At 41.9% G+C, this 20,967-nt stretch overlaps 1 protein-coding gene across 1 annotated transcript; it reads left to right on the top strand.

Moving 5' to 3' along the window:
• The first annotated feature begins 933 nt into the window (after window positions 1-933).
• Window positions 934-15,945, top strand: LEPROT (leptin receptor overlapping transcript). The gene is made up of 4 exons (XM_030865863.3): window positions 934-1,087; window positions 6,008-6,083; window positions 7,135-7,321; window positions 10,705-15,945. Exons 1-4 carry the CDS (start codon window positions 1,072-1,074, stop codon window positions 10,819-10,821), a joined length of 396 nt encoding a protein of 131 aa, XP_030721723.1. The 5' UTR covers window positions 934-1,071; the 3' UTR covers window positions 10,822-15,945.
• Window positions 15,946-20,967: the final 5,022 nt, after the last annotated feature.

The raw sequence follows: 20,967 nt of genomic DNA, 5'->3' as shown, positions 1-20,967 counted from the left end.
ATGGCCCTTTGAAGTCTAAATTGGCCTTGGTTACCTACAGACCTTGAGGCCCCAAGGATAAAAATAATAGCTATTTATTTAAAGGTTCATGAAAGCCTCAGACTCAAAACAGCTTATTGGTTTTTGTCTCTATAGATACACCAGGGTGTAACGAAGAAAACGCTAGTGCTCGAAAAGTGCTCAAGTTGGTATTAAGCAAGGCAAGGCCAGACAAACAGGATCTTTGGGGCCTCTTCTCTGGTGACCCCATCCCTACCTCCGCCATAGCCTCAGTTACGTAAACGCAGACAGGCACACAAACGCACGCTAGGGTTGGAGAATGTAATGCCAGAGTAAGAGGGTATTCCTTCCTCCTCTACCGACTGTAACTTTCCGAGTCCTCTCTCCATCTTCTCCACCCTCACGCAGAGATTCCTTCCGCGCCGTGCTGGACGCGTCCTGGTGGGCTGTGGGGGAGCGTCTGGGCCCGCGTACCTAGCGGTTCGGCGCAGCCAGGGTCCCAGCCACAGATGGAAGAGAGGAGCGTGGGGCCAGTTCCGGGATTATGCATATGCTTAGGACCTAGCAGGAGAGCTAGTGGAGCAAAGTCGCGGCTACGGAGAGAAAGAGGATTTGCGTGGCAAGCCTATCAGCGCGATCGGGGTAGGGGCGGGGTTCTGCGGGGCGGGGTGGGGCTCTGAGTGGCGAGGGCGGGCTCGGACCGGCAGGGGCGGGGCTCTGGGTGGCTGGGCAGGGGGGTGGGAGGCGGAGATCGGGACCCTCAGGGGCGGGGCTCTGAGTGGCTGGGCCTGGGGGACAGTCGATCGAGACCGGCAGGGGCGGGTTCAGAGTGGCGGGGGTGGAGACCAGCAGGGGCGGGGCTCTGGGTGGCTGAGCCGTGGGGAAGATCTATAGGAACCGGCAGGGGAGGGGTTCTGAGCGGCGGGGACGGGGGAGATCTGGCTCGGCAGGGGCGGAGCTCTGCGTGGCGGGGCGGGCTCGGCACCCTAGGTACGGCCATGGACCGGGCCTGGGCGGGGGCAGGGGCCGTGGCAAGAAGCCGGAAGCAGCCGCGGCCCCAGCTCGGGAGACATGGCGGGCGTTAAAGGTACTTCCGAGGTCCCCGGCTCGCTGGTCCTGCCGTAGGATCGCCGCCTCGGCTCTGGGATGAGGCTGGAGCTGCGCCTTCAGCGTGTGGGTGGGGAACGGCCTCCCTCAGGCCTGCCACCCTTCCCTCCTTTCCCGGTGGGAAGCAGCTCGCTTGCTTCCTTCGCCCCTTGGGGTACGGGTGGAGACGTGTTTTGGGGAACCTCAACCCTTTTTCTGCAAGGATACTGGCCTTCACGTTTCGCCCGGAGTGTCCGGGTCGCTGCAGGCGGAGCCCTCGTCGGGAGCAGTCCCTCCCTGGGAGACCCCGGCTAGCCCCGGGGGCATCACCTCCCTGGTTCCTTCCCAGTTCCTGGGAGCGTCCCCCCACCCCCTCCTCTGCCGAGTTTTAAACTGGGCTTTCACTTCCTGACATGTCCACCCTAATGCCTCTCCTCCCTTTTCCTGCCGCTTCGCCGAGTTTCCCGATTCTTTCAGAGGAACCATTGTCTCGGCATTGGGGCACTTAAATCTGTTGTTCCCGATGATTTTTCCAACTAGGCAGAGTTGGCTGCAGGCGGGTGTCAGCGGAAAGCGCCCTGAAATGCTGTATTTGTCTTAATTGTGGAGAGTAGATTAGGTGGAATTTTATCGCTGCTTTCATCAGCCTTTATTCATTTATGGACAGACAAGAAGGTAGTGTTTGTGCAGGACTTTTTTAAAAATTCGGGTGTAGTTGATTTACAATATCGTGTTAGTTTCAGGTCTACAGCACAGCTATTCATATATATATATATATAAATGTATATGTATATACATGTATATTATGTATTCTTCAGATTCTCTTCCCTTATAGGTTATTACAAAATATTAAATATAGTTCCCTGTGCTATACAGTAGGTCTTTGTGCAGTACGTGTTTTTGCATGGGGCAGTTGATTTAAAAAGGGGTACCAAGAACACCAGTTCCCTCATCTATTTGTCTTCAGAGGAATGGTGAATGGCAGTTCTAGGAGAGGCTATTGGAAGGCTTCCTGTTGGTTTGGTAGGACACCCTTAGATTTCTCATCTTTTGAATAGAGTAGCATAACTCTTTCCACGTGGGAGTTCCTATCCTTGATATTTGTACGCAAAGATCTTCCCTCTCCAGTTAATCAACATGTGCTGTAAACATGCGTATGGGTGTCTTTGTACACATGTGTGTGTTCACTATGAAATTTAGCTGAGTGTGAAACTGTTAGTAGCAGACACATTTTAAAATTATTTCTGGCTGACTTTTATATTCGGCATTAATTTAGTAAACATGATTTACTTGGATAGTGTCCATTGTGAAATATATCCATTTGAAGCCAATGCAGAAAGCAGATGACAAGTATCAGCACTACACTGTGTTTAGTCATGCCCGGAAACTATCACATAATAATGTTTATGTGTGAATGTGTTAGAAATTGTGATACAGTAACAAGGAAGATAGGCTATGAAATGGAAAAGGACTAAGGAAAGGAAGCTTTTTGCAGATTATTCAACTTTTAAAGAGGGACTACTGTATGCCTGAGGCTTGGAATGAAAAGATAAATGAGAAGTTGTTGTTTGACAGAGCTGGAAATAATTGTTACTGTTTAAATGTCTAAGGTGTGCTCAGATACAATGGGAGCACAAAGATGGCGTTGTAGGTTGAATGTGTCCCCCAAATAAATATGTTCAAGCTCTAACTCCCCAGTATCTGTGAATTTGACCTTATTTGGAAATAGGGTCTTTGCAGATGTAATCAAGTTAGGATGATATTGGATTAGTTGGACTCTAACCCAAGGACTAGTGTCCTTATAAGAAAAGGGAAATTTGGACATGGAGACATATAGGAAGAATACCATATGAAGACAGAGGCAGAAATTGGAACGATGCAACTGCAAGACAGGGAGGACCAGAGATTGCAGGAGTTAGGAAGAGGCAAGGAAGGAGTCTTCCTTTAGAGCCTTCAGAGGGAGCAGGTGTCAAGCCCCTAGAACTGTGAGAGAATAAATTTCTGTTCTTCTAAGCCACCCAGTTTGTGGTACATTATTAATAGCAGCCCTAGGAGATTAATACAGATGGGATTATTGAACCCTGCTCCAGGGAGGAAGGGGACCACTTTCGCAAAAGAGGCAATTCTTGACCTGAATCTAAAAAGATCAGTAAGGCTTCACCTGGCAAAGGATGGGGTGAGGGCAGAGTTTATTCCAAGGGGAGAGAACATGTGACGCACGGCAGAGGTGCGCCTCCAGTGCTAGAACAATGGCAGAGGTGCGCCTCCAGTGCTCGAACAACTCATAGGCTGTGAAAGCAACTGTGAAGGGGTGACACCAGCTTTATGTATTTGAGACATCATTGTCTGCTGTGTGGAGGATGGATTGGCAGAGTCATGAGATGAAGGCAGGCATGAGATGATAAGGGTCTTCACGGGGACAGTAGCTGGGGGCACAAGAGAAGAGGTGGTTGTCTTGGTCCTTTAGGACTGCTAGGACAAAAATACCATAACCTGGGTGGCTTAAACAACATTTATTTCTTAGTTCTAGAGGCTGGAATCTCCAAAATCAGGGTGCCAGCAGATTTGTTGTCTGGTGAAGACTTGCTTCCTGGTTCCTAGTCAGCCATCTTTTTGCTGTGTCCTCACATGGCAGAGGGGGCAAGGAAGCTCTATGGAGCCGCTTTTATAAGGGTACTAATCCCATTCACGAGGGCTCCACCTTCATGACCTTATCACCTCCTAACACCATCTCATTGGACTTTAGGATTTAATATATGAATTTGGGGGGAGGGACACAATCATTCAGTCTTTTTTTTTTTTAATTTTATTTATTTATTTATTTTTGACTGAGTTGGGTCTTTGTTGCTGTGTGCGATCTTTCTCTAGTTGCGGCGAGCGGGGGCTACTCTTTGTTACGGTGCGTGGGCTTCTTGTTGCGGTGGCTTCTCTTGTTGCAGAGCACCGGCTCTAGGCCCGCGGGCTTCAGTAGCTGTGGCTCGCGGGCTCTAGAGTGCAGGCTATGTAGTTGTGGTGAACGGGCTTAGTTGTTCCGTGGCATGTGGAATCTTCCTGGCCCAGGGCTCGAACTCATGTCCCCTGCATTGGCAGGTGGATTCTTAACCACTGCAGCACCAGGGAAGCCCAATCACTCAGTCTTCAGCAGTGTGTTTGAGTGAGGTCTGGGAGACTGAGTCACCTTGACTTACTGATTTTCTAGAAAACGGAGTGTAGGGTTGGTGTCGGTCTTTGAAGATAGAGCCTTCAAAGGGAAGAAGTGTGTGTTTGGGAGGAGAAGGTGGGGTTGTTTCAGTTTTACACATGTTGAAGTTGAGGTCCTTGTTGGCTACCCACAGAAGTCCAGATTGGAGTTGGAGGTGCAGGCCAAGCTCTTAGAACCTGCTCTGGGCTGCAGCCTCAGATGTAGCTGGGTCCTTGTGGTACCAGGGAGCTTTGGGTTGAATGCAATGTCCCAGCAAGAGTGTAAAGTGACAAGAGAGATGAAATTCTATTCCTGGTTAGCTCCAAGTTTAAGAGATAGCCGAGGATGCAATTCCTGAAAAAGAAAAAGGGGGGTAAAGAGCATCCACTGGCGATATAGTTGTGACCTTTGAGTGACTGGTGTCCCTGAACAGAAGCAAGAGATCTATGATTCCTAGCTTTGAATGGTCTCCCGGAGGACAGAGTAGTTCAGGTGACCAGGCACAGGCAGGGGACAAAGCCAATGAGGAAAAGGTCATCTGTAATGAAACAATACGGGACAAGTTACTTTTGTACATTTTTTTTTTCCCGAAAGTGACATGTGCTAAATGGAAAAATACATAAAATTGACAGTGCTTCCTTGTCCCCTACCATCTGTATACTCCCAGATGTTTTAAAATCACCTTGGTATCTTCCTATAAAAGTCTCCCCAAATTGCCTTTAAAGTAAAAGGAAGCAATCAAAATGTTAATTAGTTTAGTCAGTGACTAATTTTGAGTATTATGGCGGTTTTTCAGAGGAATATTTGGATAATTCAGTGTCCTGTGCTTTTGATTGCTACCTTTATCAAAGCACATCCAAGCACTTTACATAGATTATCTCATTTGATTCCCATAAACTCCCTAATAAGGTGGCACCATGATTCGCATTTTACAGGTGAAAAATCGGATTTAAAGAGGTTCACCTTCTACCCAAGATCACACAACCAGTCAGTGACAGAGTTAAGATTTGAACCCATGTTGGTGACTCAGAGCTCAAGATTTTTTAACAACTCACATTCCGTCTCCCACTCAGCAGTGGACAAAACAAGCATGTTCCTGCCTCCTCAAAGATTAGTGTAACAGATGCAGGGAGTAAATATTCAGGGGACACTAATTGGGAAGCATCAGTATTCAAATACTTGAAGCACTGTGGTTTGGAGGGCACAATGATCAAAGGGTATATATTGCTAGGAGGCAGTTTGGGGTTTAATTTAAGGAAAAAGGGTTTTCAGCATTTAAAGACTATCAGAATGAAATGACCTTCCTCAGTGGTAGTGAGTTTCCCTTCAGTGGAGTTGTATCGACTGGCTGGCTGGCTCTTGGGACAAATATAGAGGGAATTCATATGTTAGATAGGGGTTGAGTACTGGAAAGGCTTGAGCTCTTTCGCCACCTGATGATTTAAAAATGCACATAGGTGGTCATTTGCTAGTCAAATGTAACATTAACCAATGAAATAAGTAAATCACTGCATTCTTTTTTTTATTAAAACATTTAAAATCGAGATATAATTCACATGACATAAAATTAACCTTTTTAAAGTGTAAAATTCTGTGGGTTTTAGTATATTCACGAGGTTACTACTTTCTAATTCCAGGACATTTTATCAACCCAAAAAGAGGCCCTCTGCATTCCTCTCCCCCCGCCCCCAGTCTCTGACAACCACGGGGACCTATAACTCTTGGTTTTATTTTTCACAGCTCTTGTGGCATTATCCTTCAGTGGGGCTATTGGGCTGACTTTTCTTATGCTGGGATGTGCCTTAGAGGATTATGGGTAAGTTATCATTTCCAAAAGAACTATTTTTTGTGTGTCTTTGTCACTGTTAGTATGGGTATTAGGGAGTTTGGTCAGTTTAGCACCAAGCTCTAACCGATGAGTTAATGAAGTCCAAATTATGAACCCAGTCCCTTCCTGGGTCACTTGTATTTGTGCAGACCAAAGCTCTGTTTAAAATTGATGTATTCATTTAATAAGCATTTATTGAAAACCTCCTCTGGACCAGCTGGTGACACAAGAATGAAGAGACACAGTCCTGTCCTCAAGGAGTTTACAGTTCTAGTTATGAGTGAGAGACAGGTAAACAGTCCAGTCAGTAAGCTGACAGCTCTAGTAGAGAGTGTACAAAGTACAGTGAGAGCTTTGAGAAGGTAAATCTGAGTTTCCCTGGGAGAGTCAGGGAGGGCTGCATGGAAGAGCTTGTCTTTAAGCTGAGACTTGCTGGATGAATAAGCTTATCAGGCTTGATGAGTCAGGGGAGGGCATTCAGGCAGAGGGAGTGTTTAAGGAACAGAAAGGCTGGTGTGGCTACAGATTGAGCGAATGAAGGGAAGATGACACAGAATGAATGGAAGAAATTGGCCAAATCATGTGAGGCTTTGTAGGCCAGGGCAAGGAATCTGGGTCTTATTCCAAGCAAGCGAAAGTTTCCACCTGCGTGCATTCAAAAGATCTCTACTGAATTAGCATGTGCAAGGCACTGTGCTATGTTCTATAGGGAAAGCAAAGATGACTGAGTTAAGATTCTGTCCCTAAAGAAATGACAGCTCAATAATACAGAAAACAATAAAGATTCTAGATTTTACATTGTGTAGTTGTTTCTTAACACAATATAAGTTATCTACAGATTAATGGACTAGTAATTTTTAATGATTGCTACTTCTTAACTGTTCCTGGTAGAAATCATCTCATGTATTAATAGTGACAAATGAAAGTAATCGTTGACCTAGACATTTAAAGTAATATTAACTTTGAAACAGCAATATATCTTTAATTATGATGTAACTGTAACTTTTCCTTTTGGGTTTCTTCTGGGTGCAACCAACAGTGTTTACTGGCCCTTGTTTGTCCTGATATTCCATGCCATCTCTCCCATCCCCTATTTCATTGCCAAACGAGCAACATATGACTCCGATGCAACAAGTAGTGCCTGTCGGGAACTGGCTTATTTTTTCACTACCGGAATTGTTGTTTCTGCCTTTGGATTTCCTGTTATTCTTGCTCGTGTGGACGTGGTAAGTTTTGTTGTCTATTGTTTTGCCCAGTTATTGCTGAGTTTACTCCACAGGCCTGCGTCTGGAACCACAAATTTCATTTCCCCTGCTCTGACTTAAGCCTCAAGGCCAGGCATATTTTTAGTTTCTCTATTCCCCCACTTTAGAGCCACCTGTCAGTATCTTGCCCATGTTTGCAGAATGCTTTCTTTGTTTCTCTTACAACTTTTAGCCAGACCAAGTGATTTCTTGCTTTTTCTACTGTAAGCTATTTTCTAGAATTGTTCTGAAATCCTTACCTTTTATTGTAGGGCCATCCAGAGACTACTATAGCAATACTCTGCTAGTTCCAAAGTCAACATCAAAAGGGGTCCTGATCACCTAATTCCAATGTGTGTGAGTGTGTGTGTGTGTGTGTGTGTGTGAGTGTGTGTGTGTGTGTGTGTGTGTGTGTGTGTGTGTGGTTCGGGGGGTTGTTCCCCACACCACTGAGGAGCAAGTCTTACACACCAGCTGGGTGTCCTACAGTTGTGCTCAATTCTGACTCTGTCTACCTAGAGTAACAGCAGATTCCACTGGTTCAGGGCTCAGTCCCGCAAGACTGCCTCCCTCTTCAGACGCCAGTCACAGGTCCAGCTTGTTACGTGTGCTTCTGACTGACTGGCTATAAATCAGGGATTCCCATGGCCCCCTCCTTGGGTTCGATTAATTTGTTCGAACTCAGGGAACCCATTTACTCCCTGGATTCCCAGTTTGTTGTAAAAGGATATAACTGAGAAGCAGCCAGATGGTAGAGATGCATAGGGCAAGGTGTGGGGAAAGACCATGGAGCTCCCATGACCTCTCTGAGGGTACCACTTTCCCCAGAGCAGCAAATCATCAACCTGGAAGTTCTCCGAATCCTATCCTTTTGAGTTTTTATGAAGACTTCGTTACACAGGCATGATGGATCAAACCATTGGCTATTGGAGATTGAGTCAACCTCCAGCCCCCTAGCCCCCTGTCCCTGGAGGTTGGGGGTGGGACTGAAAGTTCTAACTGTCTAGTCACATGGTTGTCTCCTCCTGCAACCGGCTTCCATCCTTAGGTGCTTTCCAAAGTTACCTCATTCACATAAAAAAAGTCACCTTTACCACTCTCATCACTTAGGAAATTCCAAGGGTTTTAGAAGCTCTGTGCAAGAAATGGGGACAAAGACCAAATTCTTATTATAAATCACAACATACCAAATTCTTCTCCTGCAAATGGCATCATAGACACAATCCTCAACACAATAGGCATATATTGAGGGACAACTGTACAGCTACTAGACGATACAGTGAATAAGATGACATCTTCATATTGTTGAAGAAAAAAACTAATCAATCATCGACCTAAAAAAGAAATGGAAAATTTTATTTGAGCCGACCTGAGGATTATAACCCAGGAGACGACTGTTCCACATGTTAGAGATCAAAGCACAGTTACATAAGTTTTAGAGACAAATGGTTATATATCAAATGACATACTATTGACAGTTTATGCAATCCAGATTGGCATGTATAAAGTAAGTAGTGGGTCATGGGTAATCGTGGTCCCTTACAGGATTAAGAAGGAAGGTTATCTCCTAAGCAGTTGTGACCCTTTATGAGATTAAAAAGGAAAATTATCTCCGAAGGAAGTCTGGTTAATGCAAATGCACAGTACACACTGAAGGGGAGGGAGGAGGCCCAAACAGGCAGAGAAAAATTTTATGTTTAATTTTTTCTTGTCTTGACGTAAAATATGCACTTTATTTCATCGATATCAAATATAAAATTTTTCTTTTTGTCTCTGAAATACACATTATGGGTATAATTTATTCAGTTCTTTGACATTCACTGTCTTTCATACTATTTGCTTTTATTTCCCCCAATTACATACTGTTTCAACTTCATGAAACTCTTACTTGGGGCATTGAATATCAGATCTGCACAAGTGTTATTTATTCATGCAGTAAACATCTTTGGAGCATATGCTATTTATAGGACACTAAGAATAAGAACCAGATACTGTCTCTGTTCTCAAAGAGCACAGAAACTTGCCTGATGGGCAAGTGTACTATAAATATACCAAGCGTGGTCATTAAAACATGATCAGAATGCCATAGGAGCACCGAGAAGAGAGAAATTACAACTGGCATTTGATGTGGCCTCTAAGGATAAATAATGTTTTGTGTAAAGTAGGGAAGGCTATTGTATGGAATGGCATCCAAGTGCAAAAATGCAGTATGTGGAATAAAGAGCAGTCCAATATGATGGAGCAAAAAGGGAATGGTTGAGGATAGAAAGGCTGGGGAAGCCTGACTGGGAAGGGTCTGGAATGCCAGGCCAGTTTGAACTCTGTCTAGATAACAGAAGCGTGGAAGTCTTTTGTTTTTTGTTTTTTTTAAATTTATTTTTGGCTGTGTTGGGTCTTCGTTGCTGCACATAGGCTTTTCTCTAGTTGCGGCCAGCAGGGGCCACTCTTCATTGCAGTGCATGGGCTTCTCATTGCAGTGGCTTCTATTGTTGCAGAGCACGGGCTCTAGGAGCGCAGGCTTCAGTAGTTGCAGCACGTGGGCTCAGTAGTTGCGGCGCATGGGCTTCAGTAGTTGTGGTGCACAGGCTCAGTTGCTCCGCGGCATGTGGTATCTTCCTGGACCAGGGATCGAACCCGTCCCTGCATTGGCAGGCAAGATTCTTAACCACTGTGGCATCAGGGAAGTCTGCATGGAAGGTTTTAGATGTCATATTTTCATTATCTTATTCTTCTTGTGCCTTAGACTAGTACTTCTTAAATTTTGCCCTAAAGATTTCTATTTTTACCTTTCAAATACTGCATCACGTTTTATGAGGAAACTTTCATTGATGTTTTCTATTTGTTAAATTAAAACAAAAAATGCCCACTAGAGGGTACTCTCATCCCCAACTGTGCCTCTGGAAAACTATCTGCCCTGCTGGAAAGCTCTTTTTATTTGCATGCAGAGTATTACTTAAAACCTTTTCTTGCCTAGAAAAGAAACAAATCAATCCGTAACTCTCCAATTCCTGTTTTCATGAAAGAAGGCAATACCTACAGAACTGAGTACCCAATATTGTAATTGGACCCTTTGTAATCTTGCTTCATGTATTTTACTTAAGGCAGTCATTGTCTACTGAAAACAAGTATAGAATTATGTCTAATGGGGAAAACGTTAAGGATGATACCAGACTTAATTAATAAGCATCACGAAGTAATTAGACTAATTATTGAACAGTTCACTCTCTCCTGTCTATTAGATTATTAAGCCTTTTAGCAGTTTTATGTAATATTTCATTGGATGTTTCTAAAGCAGGAAATAACAAATTTGCAAAGAATACAGTATAAAGAAAGTAAAGATTTAATCCTCTTTTTTTGTGTTTCAGATCAAGTGGGGAGCCTGTGGCCTGGTGCTGGCAGGCAATGCAGTGATTTTCCTTACAATTCAAGGTTTTTTCCTTGTATTTGGAAGAGGAGATGATTTTAGCTGGGAGCAGTGGTAGCACGTGCTTCATTCTGACTAAATGCATTTAATTTCTTAGAATTCATACTGTATGTATATGTGTGCACATGTGGCCTTTTACTATGAAATTTAATATACTGTTTCTTTATACCTTTGTAATCATGTTCACTTTAAGGAGGACTACATGGGGAAAAGGTTAGTTTTATTCCCAGCCAGTAGACCTCTCCATTTACTCAAGTTGAATTATGTTATTTGTTTCGCTTTTCATAGAGTCATGGTGCTCTCAGAAAATGTTAACTCAGTCTTGTAGACAGTTGCTCACTCAGTGTGCAGCATCTCCACCTTTGGCCCGGGGATGTGCTTGAGTGGGCACGTAGCACTGGGGCTGTTTTAGCTCTGCCCAGGACTTCCAAGATATACCTGTGGCCCAGAAAGACAGAGGCGGCTCCCTCTTTATGTTGCAGACTCTTGCTTCTCCAAGTGTGGTCCATAGACCAAGAGCATCAGCATCTCGAAGCATGGTCCATAGGAGCTTATTACAAATGCAGCGTCTGGGGCCCCATCCTCAACCTAATACATTTTGATGAGACCCCAGGTGAATCGCAGGCACATTAAAGTCTGAGAAGCGCTGTCATGAAGGAAGAAGCATTGCCTTCCCCTTGACTGAACCCCTTAGTCTCTCTGGGTGTTAGCTGCTTGTAAAAACTGTTTCCCCTGCCCCTCGTGTTGAGGCCTACTTCAGCCTGTCCTTGGAATTCATGAAATGTCCAAACCTATACTTTATAGGCTGTTCCTCACATTTGTGAAGTGTTCTCAGTAGGCAACAGCTATGGCTTCACATTGTCTGAAAGGCAGTGGCTGCCTTCACAGTGCTGGGGGGACAGATCCCTCACTGGGAGGCAGGGGAGGGAGGCTGGGCTGGAACCGGCCCCTGCTTTAGCAAGATGGGGAAGAATGGATAAGTAACGCTGTTTCATTTCCCTTCATAATCTGACATTTCTCCCCAGTTCCTTCCCTGTGCTGCTGCCCACCCACCTTCACCAGCCCCGCTAAACACACGCACTCCCAGCAGTTCTGATTTGCCCTATCTTCTTCATGGCTCGGCTTCTCCTTTCTATAGAGACGTGGAGCCAAGTAAGCAAGCAGAGGGTGAGCTGCTTAATTTTATTTACATGTGATGTACTTGTCTTTCATGTCCTGTAGGACTTTTAAAATATATATATATATATATAACACTTTATGCCACTTTTAAATGAATCTGAGAATTCATGTCATGCTGGGTCCTGTAATCACAGGTTTTCTAGCTCAACTTTTTGTCCAAGGCCTATCGAGAAAGGGAAATATGGGAACTAGAACCACGTGATTAGAATGTAAGCAGTGATTTTAAAGCATTGTTAATGTGTGATAACAGACATACATTCAAAACACTGAAAGCTTGAAGTTTGTAACCCCTTCATATTCTGGAATGATCCTGGGAGCAGAAGACAAGAGTGATACCTAAAAGGATAATATGCAAAGTGATATTTCAGCCTTATGCATGATTTTATGTTTTCAGTGTACTATGTACGTATAGAACTGTTAAAGTTATTTCCAACATTTATATTAGAAAAATTATATAGACACTTTATAATTTTAACCAGCATTTTTAATAACACTTACACTTACTGTATTGTAATAAATTTTACTTTTAACAGAAAAGAAAAGCTTAATTTTAAAAGTTTTTATTCTGATGTCACCTTGCTTAAAAGGTAACAAAAATATGAAAATTTCTTTGTGTTCTGAAATGTGCAGTTGTGAGCAATAATCTGTCCTGCATTAGAATAATAGCAGGAAGTTGTAAGATACCATTTTCGATGTGCAGTTGGCTTGTAATAGCTTCTCTTTTCCTAAGATGGAGATACTGTTTAATTTATACTATATTTTGCAAAAGTGCCCTTGTTGCTTATACACATTTTAAATAACCAAGGTAGCCTTAATGTGTAGCCCTAAAGCATTGCCTCTTGATTGTATTTCCAGAATGCTATAAAGCACTTGCATATAGAATATTTGTAGTTATTCCCTACTAATGGAATGGTTTATCGAAGTGATGGATTATTGGATTTGCCATATGTATGAAAGAGACATTTATTCTGCAGCACCTAGTATCATTTAAGTAATAAATGTCAGTAGGGAGTATTGCTGTATATGAATGTACGGTACAAAAGTTTCATCTCTGTAACACAAATGTTGGGCCTTTTTTGTGTGTGTGGTACGCGGGCCTCTCTCTGTTGTGGCCTCTCCCGTTGCGGAGCACAGCCTCCGGACGCGCAGGCTCAGCGGCCATGGCTCACGGGCCCAGCCGCTCCGCGGATGTGGGATCTTCCCGGACCGGCGCACGAACCCGCGTCCCCTGCATCGAACCCGCGTCCCCTGCATCGGCAGGCGGACTCTCAACCACTGCACCACCAGGGAAGCCCAATGTTGGGCATTTTTTAATTCCTTATAAAAGGTTCATTTGTTTTCTATACACCATAGAATATATTTTGGAGATTCAAAGCACGTTGATTACATCCTAAAACTGAGAATGCACATAAAGAATTGCCCAGAAGTGAGTAATCTTATGAAGAGATTCTCTATCATGTTCCAAACAACTGGCTTATACTTTGAAACACTTTTCCCACAGAAACAATATCATGCTACCATGGGTTACGAGGCCAAGCCTTCTGAGGAAGGCTAAACCCTAACATAGCTGTCCTTTAATACTCAAGGAACTTGCCTGAGTTTTGGATCGTGGCAACAGGGTAGTGTCAACAGTCTGAACGAAGGAAAATGTATATTTCCACCTCCTTTCCTAAGAACAAGGTCTTTCTTGCTTCAATTTTTGCAGCCCTCTCTATCCCCTAATGCCCTTGGGGTCCATTAAACCTGTGATGTTTGCTGGCCTCCTCTCCTGACTCAGAGGCTTCCTCTTAGTCTGCCCCACCTCCCGGGGTTCTTCATATTCCCAAATCACCCGCTTTTCTACTGCTACCAATCAGTTTTCTTAGTAGAGCTGATATCTTGTGATGTTTAAAGAGAAAGCAGTTGGTTCATACTCTTTCCCAGAAAGAATGACTGTGATCATCTTCCCCACATCTGGAACACATCCATACCTGCCTCGTGCAGTTACCACGCAGGGCTGCAGCTGCATTTTTTTTTTTTTAACGGTGTGCGGGCCTCTCACTGTTGTGACCTCTCCCGTTGCGGAGCACAGGCTCCGGACGCGCAGGCTCAGCGGCCATGGCTCACGGGCCCAGCCACTCCGCGGCATGTGGGATCTTCCCGGACCGGGGCACAAACCCGCGTCGCCTGCATCGGCAGGCGGACTCTCAACCACTGAGCCACCAGGGAAGCCCTGCAGCTGCATTTTTACAAGGGCATGCCTTGGAACCCATTTGCAGAAATGGCAATGTTCCACAGTAAAGTGAAAAAAGCATTCCAGCAGTTTATAGAAGGACAGTAATATTTTCGGCCAGGAGCAAGCCTATCACACTTCATCCGTTCCTCACGGTGAGTTCTCAGCTGGTTCTACATTTCATAGTTGTTTTTTTCCTCCACTTATGAACCCACAGATTTTTCTTACAGTCCTCAGGAAGTCTGTACCTCTGAGGTATCTTCTTGGTGAAGACTCTTCTAGGGAGTGAAATGTTTCATGAAGTTAATAGCATTCCTTAGGCTCTCAGAGAAATGCTTAGGAGATGTCACAAAAATGTGCCTTTTTGAAGTTTGCAAAATTCAGGTTTTGCACCATAATTTAACCAAAATATTTATGAGGATGCTAGCATTTTCCAAGTATAGTAATTAGTTCACAACTGGGAAATATTATTCCTGTAGATGAATATAAGTTCTGCATTTAAATGTCCTTTTTGCCATTCTGCCTCATGAAGTACCTTATATGCAAAAATCTCAGTGTATAATAACTCATGAGTTACAATCTGCTTTCATGTGGCCATGTTCCTGGAGTAGAGCAGTGACATGTGACCCCAAACACTGTGCAAGGTCCCCAAGATTGCTTTAGAATGCAATTATGTACATATGATGGGGATGATTTTCTTTCTTTCTTTTTCTTTTTCTTCCTCCAGCTAGGCCACCAGAGGGTGATTTCCTTTAAAATCAAGCTTGTCATTTATACTTGAACAAAGACTTTTATGTACATTATTAAACTAAAACTTTTATATTTTACTTTGGGATGCATTATATTTGGAAAGAAGACCAGCAGATTTCTTTCCCCGGTGTTTTTGTTTGGATAATATTAATTAAATTTGGAGAATTTGTCTAGTTTTGAGCCCATATTTATTGTGGTTGATAGAAGTCGTCCAAGAATGTGTGTAACCGGGAGGAATCGAGTCCCTAGTTACAGCTTTGCTAACATCCCAGAGTTGAAGGTGGTTGTGTGGGACATGGTTAATCAAGAATTTGCTGTTTTGGAAAAGAGAGAAAAAGTCAACACTTTTAAAAAGTGCTGTACATATTCTGAAGAGTCATTTTGTACACTACAGTGAAGAATGCACACATGTAAAGTACTGCTTAAGGAGTAACGTGTCCCCCTTATACACAGAGCATTTGGGGAAGATCTGATGTTTCACAGGTGGATTGAGGCAGTTAGTTAGATTATAAAGAAAGTGAGCTAGATATTTCATTGTATTACCCAACTAAGCGTAAAGTTAAATTCTTAGTAGAAATTTGGTTATACCAACATCACTGTAAAATGCCCATAAGAAAAAATAGTTCCCAAGGAAGCTTCTCTGGTCCAAGGGCTTGTATATAAGAATTTTCATTTAGAAAAAGCATGCTGGATGCATCGAGAGACCTTGTCTGGGGCTGAGAATGGATGTGTCTGGAGAAATCATGTACCTGTTATTTAAACATAGCATCTTCTGTCTTGAGATTTTTTTAAAAAAATACTTGCCTATCTTTTTGGTCAGCTAAATGTAAATAAAAAGGTATTATCTGTTATCCAGTAATCATACCTGGCAAGTTATTTTCTTCTTTTCTTCCTACAATGCCTCTTAAAAATGTCCATTTAGGTTATCAGTCAAGTTTCATCCTCCTTTGTTTTTGCTGAAGTAGGAAACAAATGTCTGTTTTTTAAAAAAGAAATAAAGGTGCAAAGTATTAAAATGTCCAGCCTTTCCCCACATTTTTTAAAAGTTTAACTTTGTAGAAAATGAATTTCAGATCATTCCCCTGTAGTCACCAGGCATAGTGCAAAATTAATAGACGACCATTTTGAAACAAGGATTCATCTTCAATACTGGGCATATAGGCAAAGTGGTCTTAATCTTGAGATTACTCACTTGGGAAAGAACACAACTGAAGACATGGCACATAGTAGCTCTTCACTGTTGACTTATCTCTTTATCAAAACTGGATAATTTTTTAAAATATTTATTTATTTTATTTTGTCTGCGCCGGGCCTTAGTTGAGACACACAGGATCTTTTTAGTTGTGGCATGTGGACTTCTTAGTTGCGGCATGCGGACTCTTACTTGCAGCATGCATGTGGGATCTATTTCCCCGAGCTGGGATTGAACCTGAGCCCCCCTGCCTTGGGAGCGTGGAGTCTTATCCACTGGACCACCAGGAAAGTCCTGAAATTGGATATTTATAGCTGTTTCTCACACTTCCAAATTATTAAATATTATTAAATCAAAAGTTGCTCATTCATTTTTTTTTCAGAATAATTAAACAATAAAACCATCAATTCAATGTTAGCTAGATAATTATTTCATTTAATAATTTAAAGCATAAATGCATATCCATGCTTCTGCCTTCATGTCCTGTGCAGTTGAGAAACAAATTTTATCACCATATTCTGTAAAGTTTCATGATTCTTACAGCCCTGCCTCCCAAAACTGTATGCTTGTTCCTCTGACAAATCCAGAATTCTCCAGCGCTTCTAACCATCACTCCTGCAGCCTCACCATTTGCAGTTCCTTGGCGTTGCTCTTGCTGAAATCCACTTGCTGCTGATGGAATTGAGTCAAATGAAATTTAAATGTAGGTTTTAATTGGATGATTGATTTACTCAAGGTACCACACTTAGTATTTGCCATGGGGTCTTACAGTGGTACCTAAGCTGATGCTCTATAGCCCACGTCGCCACAGTGTGCTATGGAGCACCTCTGTAATCTACCCACTTTGCCTGCGCATGTCTCTCATATCATGGAGGTTTCCTGTCACTCTGAGAGCACCTAGCTAAAGGCTCTGAAACAGAGGGTCCCCACCAAACACTGGCATCAACATTTATCTCCTCTTTTTCTGCAGCTTGTCAATAAGGGGAAGTTGAAGGTTGTGGGGCAGATACACAGGCTGTTTGAAGATGGGACTTTTTGGACCCATCTTTGAGGGATGAATGCGAGGTGTCACATAAAACATATTTATGAGCGCTAATTAGTGGCATAAGTCGCTACAGGATTAATACCCTTCCCACAAACCTAAGTTGAAGTTTAGTTAATAGAAGATTATAACACACATATATGTAAAACATACATCAAAGAGTCAACTTTTCATTTATTCAACAAAAACCTTTCCTACTCTGTATCTACACTCACTGACTTGCTTATGCTGCCTCATGGCTTTACCTTTTCTAGGCAGCTGACTCACACATGTTAATCTCCAGCCCGGACTTCTCTAAATCCCAGAATTGTATATCTGACTGCCAACATCATCTCTCCACTTGGATGCCTAATAGGTATCTCAAACTTAGCATGTCCAAAATCAAAACTCCTGACACTTCCTATTATTCCCGGTTCTCCAGAACAAAAGACCTGGAGTGTTTTAGAACATCTCATTACTGCACATCCCCCAGGCACTCCATCAGGAAATCGTGTTGCTTCTAGCTTCAACTGTATCTGGAATGAAAACACTTCTCATACCTTTGCTGCTGCTAGTGGTTCAAGACAGTATGGTCTTACTTGGGTTATTGCAGTAACCTCCTAACTGGTTCCCTGCTTTTGCCCTTTTCCCGCTTAAGGCTAGTTTCAACAGAGCAGCATGAGTGAGCCTGTAAAATGTAAGTCAGATCATGTCACCCCTCTGCTCCGCTGACGTCTCATCCCACTTCAATAGTAAAATGACAACCCAGTTGAAAAATAGACACAGATTCTGAATAGGCATTTCTCCAAAGATGTGCAAATGGCCAATAAGCACGTGAAAAGATGCTCAACATCATTAGACATCAGGGAAATGGAAATCCAAACCAGTATGGGCTTCACATCCACTAGGATAGCTAGAATCAAAAAGACAGGCAATACCAAGTGTTAGCAAGGATAGGATAAAGTCAGAGCCCTTGTAAATTGCTGGTGGGGATATAAAATGGTGTAGCCACTATAGAAAATTTTGGAAGTTCTTCAAGATGTTAAACATTGAGTTACCATACAACCCAGCAAATCCATTCCTAGGCACATACCCAAGAGAGATGACAACATATATCACACAAAAACTTGAATACAAATGTTCATAGCAGCATTATTCATAATAGCCCAAATTGGAAAGTAGAAACAATCCAAATGTCTATCAACTGATGAATGGATAATGTGGTCTATCCATACAATGGAATATTTTTCAGCCATAAAAAGAGATGAAGTGTCGATAAATGCTACAACATGTATGAACCTTGAAAACCTCATGTTAAGTGGGAAAAAAAACAGTCACAAAACCCCACATATTATATAATTCTATTTATATGAAATGTCCAGAATAAACAGAAATAGAGTGTAGACATGTAGTTGCCAAGGACTGAGGGAAGGGGTAATGAAGAATGACTGCTCATGGGTATGGGTTTCTTTTTGTGGTGATGAAAATGATTTGGAATTAGCGTGATGATTGCACAGCTTTTGAATATACTACAAGTCATTGGGTTGTACACTTTAAAAAGGTGAGTTGTGTAGTAGGTAAATTTCAACTTAATAACAAAAACAAAAAGTCAAACAAACAAACAAAAAGAGGAAACAACTTGAATGTCTATCAACTGAAAAGTGTGGTTCAAACTTACCTTAGGTGATAAAAATGTTCTAGATTGATTGTGATAATGTTTGCACAACTCTTTGACTATGCTAAAAACTACTGAACTGCACACTTTAAATGGGTGAGTATTATGGTATGTGAATTGCATTTCAATAAATCTGCAAAACATAATGAATGAGTGAATGAACTCTTTGAACTACAAAAAAAGTAAAAGTGTATCAATTATTCCCAGGCTTACCTTTAGGAATACCTTTAGAAATCCAGCCAATACCAAAATAATTCAAATTTTGAGCTTTAATTTACCAGCACTGTCATTTTTCTAGATTTAATAATATTTATTTTATCAGGTTTTTAAAATTTGAAATTTTGGGGGGAAAACACTTCTTTTTTAAGGAGAACCCCCAAATTGTGTGTTAGGATCCATAAAATGTAGGACTGTCCCTGGCCAGAGCAGTGATAAAAACAGACAAAAATACTTGCCATATAGAACTCGTATTTCAGTGGGAAAAGAAAAATAAAAACTAGATAAGAAAATAAAATACATGATATGACAGGTGCCATGGGGGAAAATATAGAAGGGAAGGGGAATAAGTAGTATGTGGGTCCTTGCAATTTTAGATTGGGTGGCATAGGCTTCACTGTGAAAAAAAGCATTTGAGTTCAGACCCAAAAGAGATGAGAAGACAGAGCTGCATGGATGTGAGGCACAAGTCAATCTTTGTGCACATCCTTAATTAGCTCTTTTAAGATGCTTTTCTAGAAGAGCAAAGTTGGATAGAAGAGTGAACACATTTTTCATGGTGCCAAATCATCTTCCTGCTCAGCAGTTCTTGAGAATACTCTTTCCCCGCCGAAAAAACATGTTTTCATATTTTAAAAGAATTGCTAATTTGTTCAGGAAAAAAACCACTCTAACCTCATTGTTATTTTTAATTGAATGCATGTTTGAAAGCTGGTGATATTGAATTCTTTTTCATACCTTTTCCTAAAACCATTCGCTCTCTTTTATGAATTGCCTACATACCTTTTAGGACATTTATCTTTTTTATTGATTTGTAAGAGTTCTTTACATATTAAGATTAAAAACACTTCCTTTTATTTTACAAATATATGTATTTTAATCAGATAATATCAGATAACAGACTAGCAAAAGGTAGTAATATGATTTTCCTACCTGCAGAATTTTCTGAGTTTTGTGTAGCAAATATATTAATTTTTCCTAAAAATCTGAATTTGTATGTATTCTTAGAAATGTCTTCTCTACTCTAAGAGAAGAAAAATATTTTCTCCTAGATCTGTTATAGATTCGTTGACAGAATATTTGTCTTTCATTCACTTAGCATTTACTTGCGTAAATGATATCAGACAAGAGTATTTCCCCTGGTGTTTTTAGCCAGGTAGCTCAGCTGGCTAGTAAGTTGGTTATATAATTTAATTTCAAATATCAACTTTAACATATAGTAAAAGTTTATATCCACCTAGTTTATTTCTAGTTTTCATCTTCTTTTTGACTTATCTATCCTGAACTGGTACTACGTTAAAAAAAATGTGTAGCTTTATAATAAGAACACTTTTAAATTTGGTAGAATAAGTTCACACTAATTTTTCTTCCATTTTTTGTAAAAACATCTTTATTGGAGTATAATTGCCTTACAATGGTGTGTTAGTTTCTGCTTTATAACAAAGTGAATCAGCTATACATATACATATATGCCCATATCTCCTCCCTCTTGCGTCTCCCTCCCACCCTCCCTATCCCACCCCTCTAGTTGGTCACAAAGCACCGAGCTGATCTCCCTGTGCTATGCAGTTGCTTACTACTAGCTATCTATTTTACATTTGGTAGTGTATATACGTCCATGCCACTCTCTCACTTCACCCCAGCTTACCCTTGCCCCTCCCCATGTCCTCAAGTCCATTCTCTACGTCTGTGTCTTTATTCCTGTCCTGCCCCTAGGTTCTTCAGAACCTTTTTTTTTTGGATTCCATATATATGTGTCAGCATATGGTATTTGTTTTTCTCTTTCTGACTTACTTCACTCTGTATGACAGACTCTAGGTCCATCCACCTCACTACAAATAACTCAATTTCTTTTCTTTTTATGACTGAGTAATATTCCATTGTATGTATGTGCCACATCTTCTTTATCCATTCATCTGTCGATGGACACTTAGATTGCTTCCATGTCCTGGCTATTGT

Source organism: Globicephala melas, chromosome 1, assembly GCF_963455315.2.
Source record: "Globicephala melas chromosome 1, mGloMel1.2, whole genome shotgun sequence".
NCBI classification, from domain to species: Eukaryota; Metazoa; Chordata; class Mammalia; order Artiodactyla; family Delphinidae; genus Globicephala; species Globicephala melas.
Note: the sequence above shows the minus strand (reverse complement) of the source record. Positions and strands in the feature narration are given on the sequence as shown.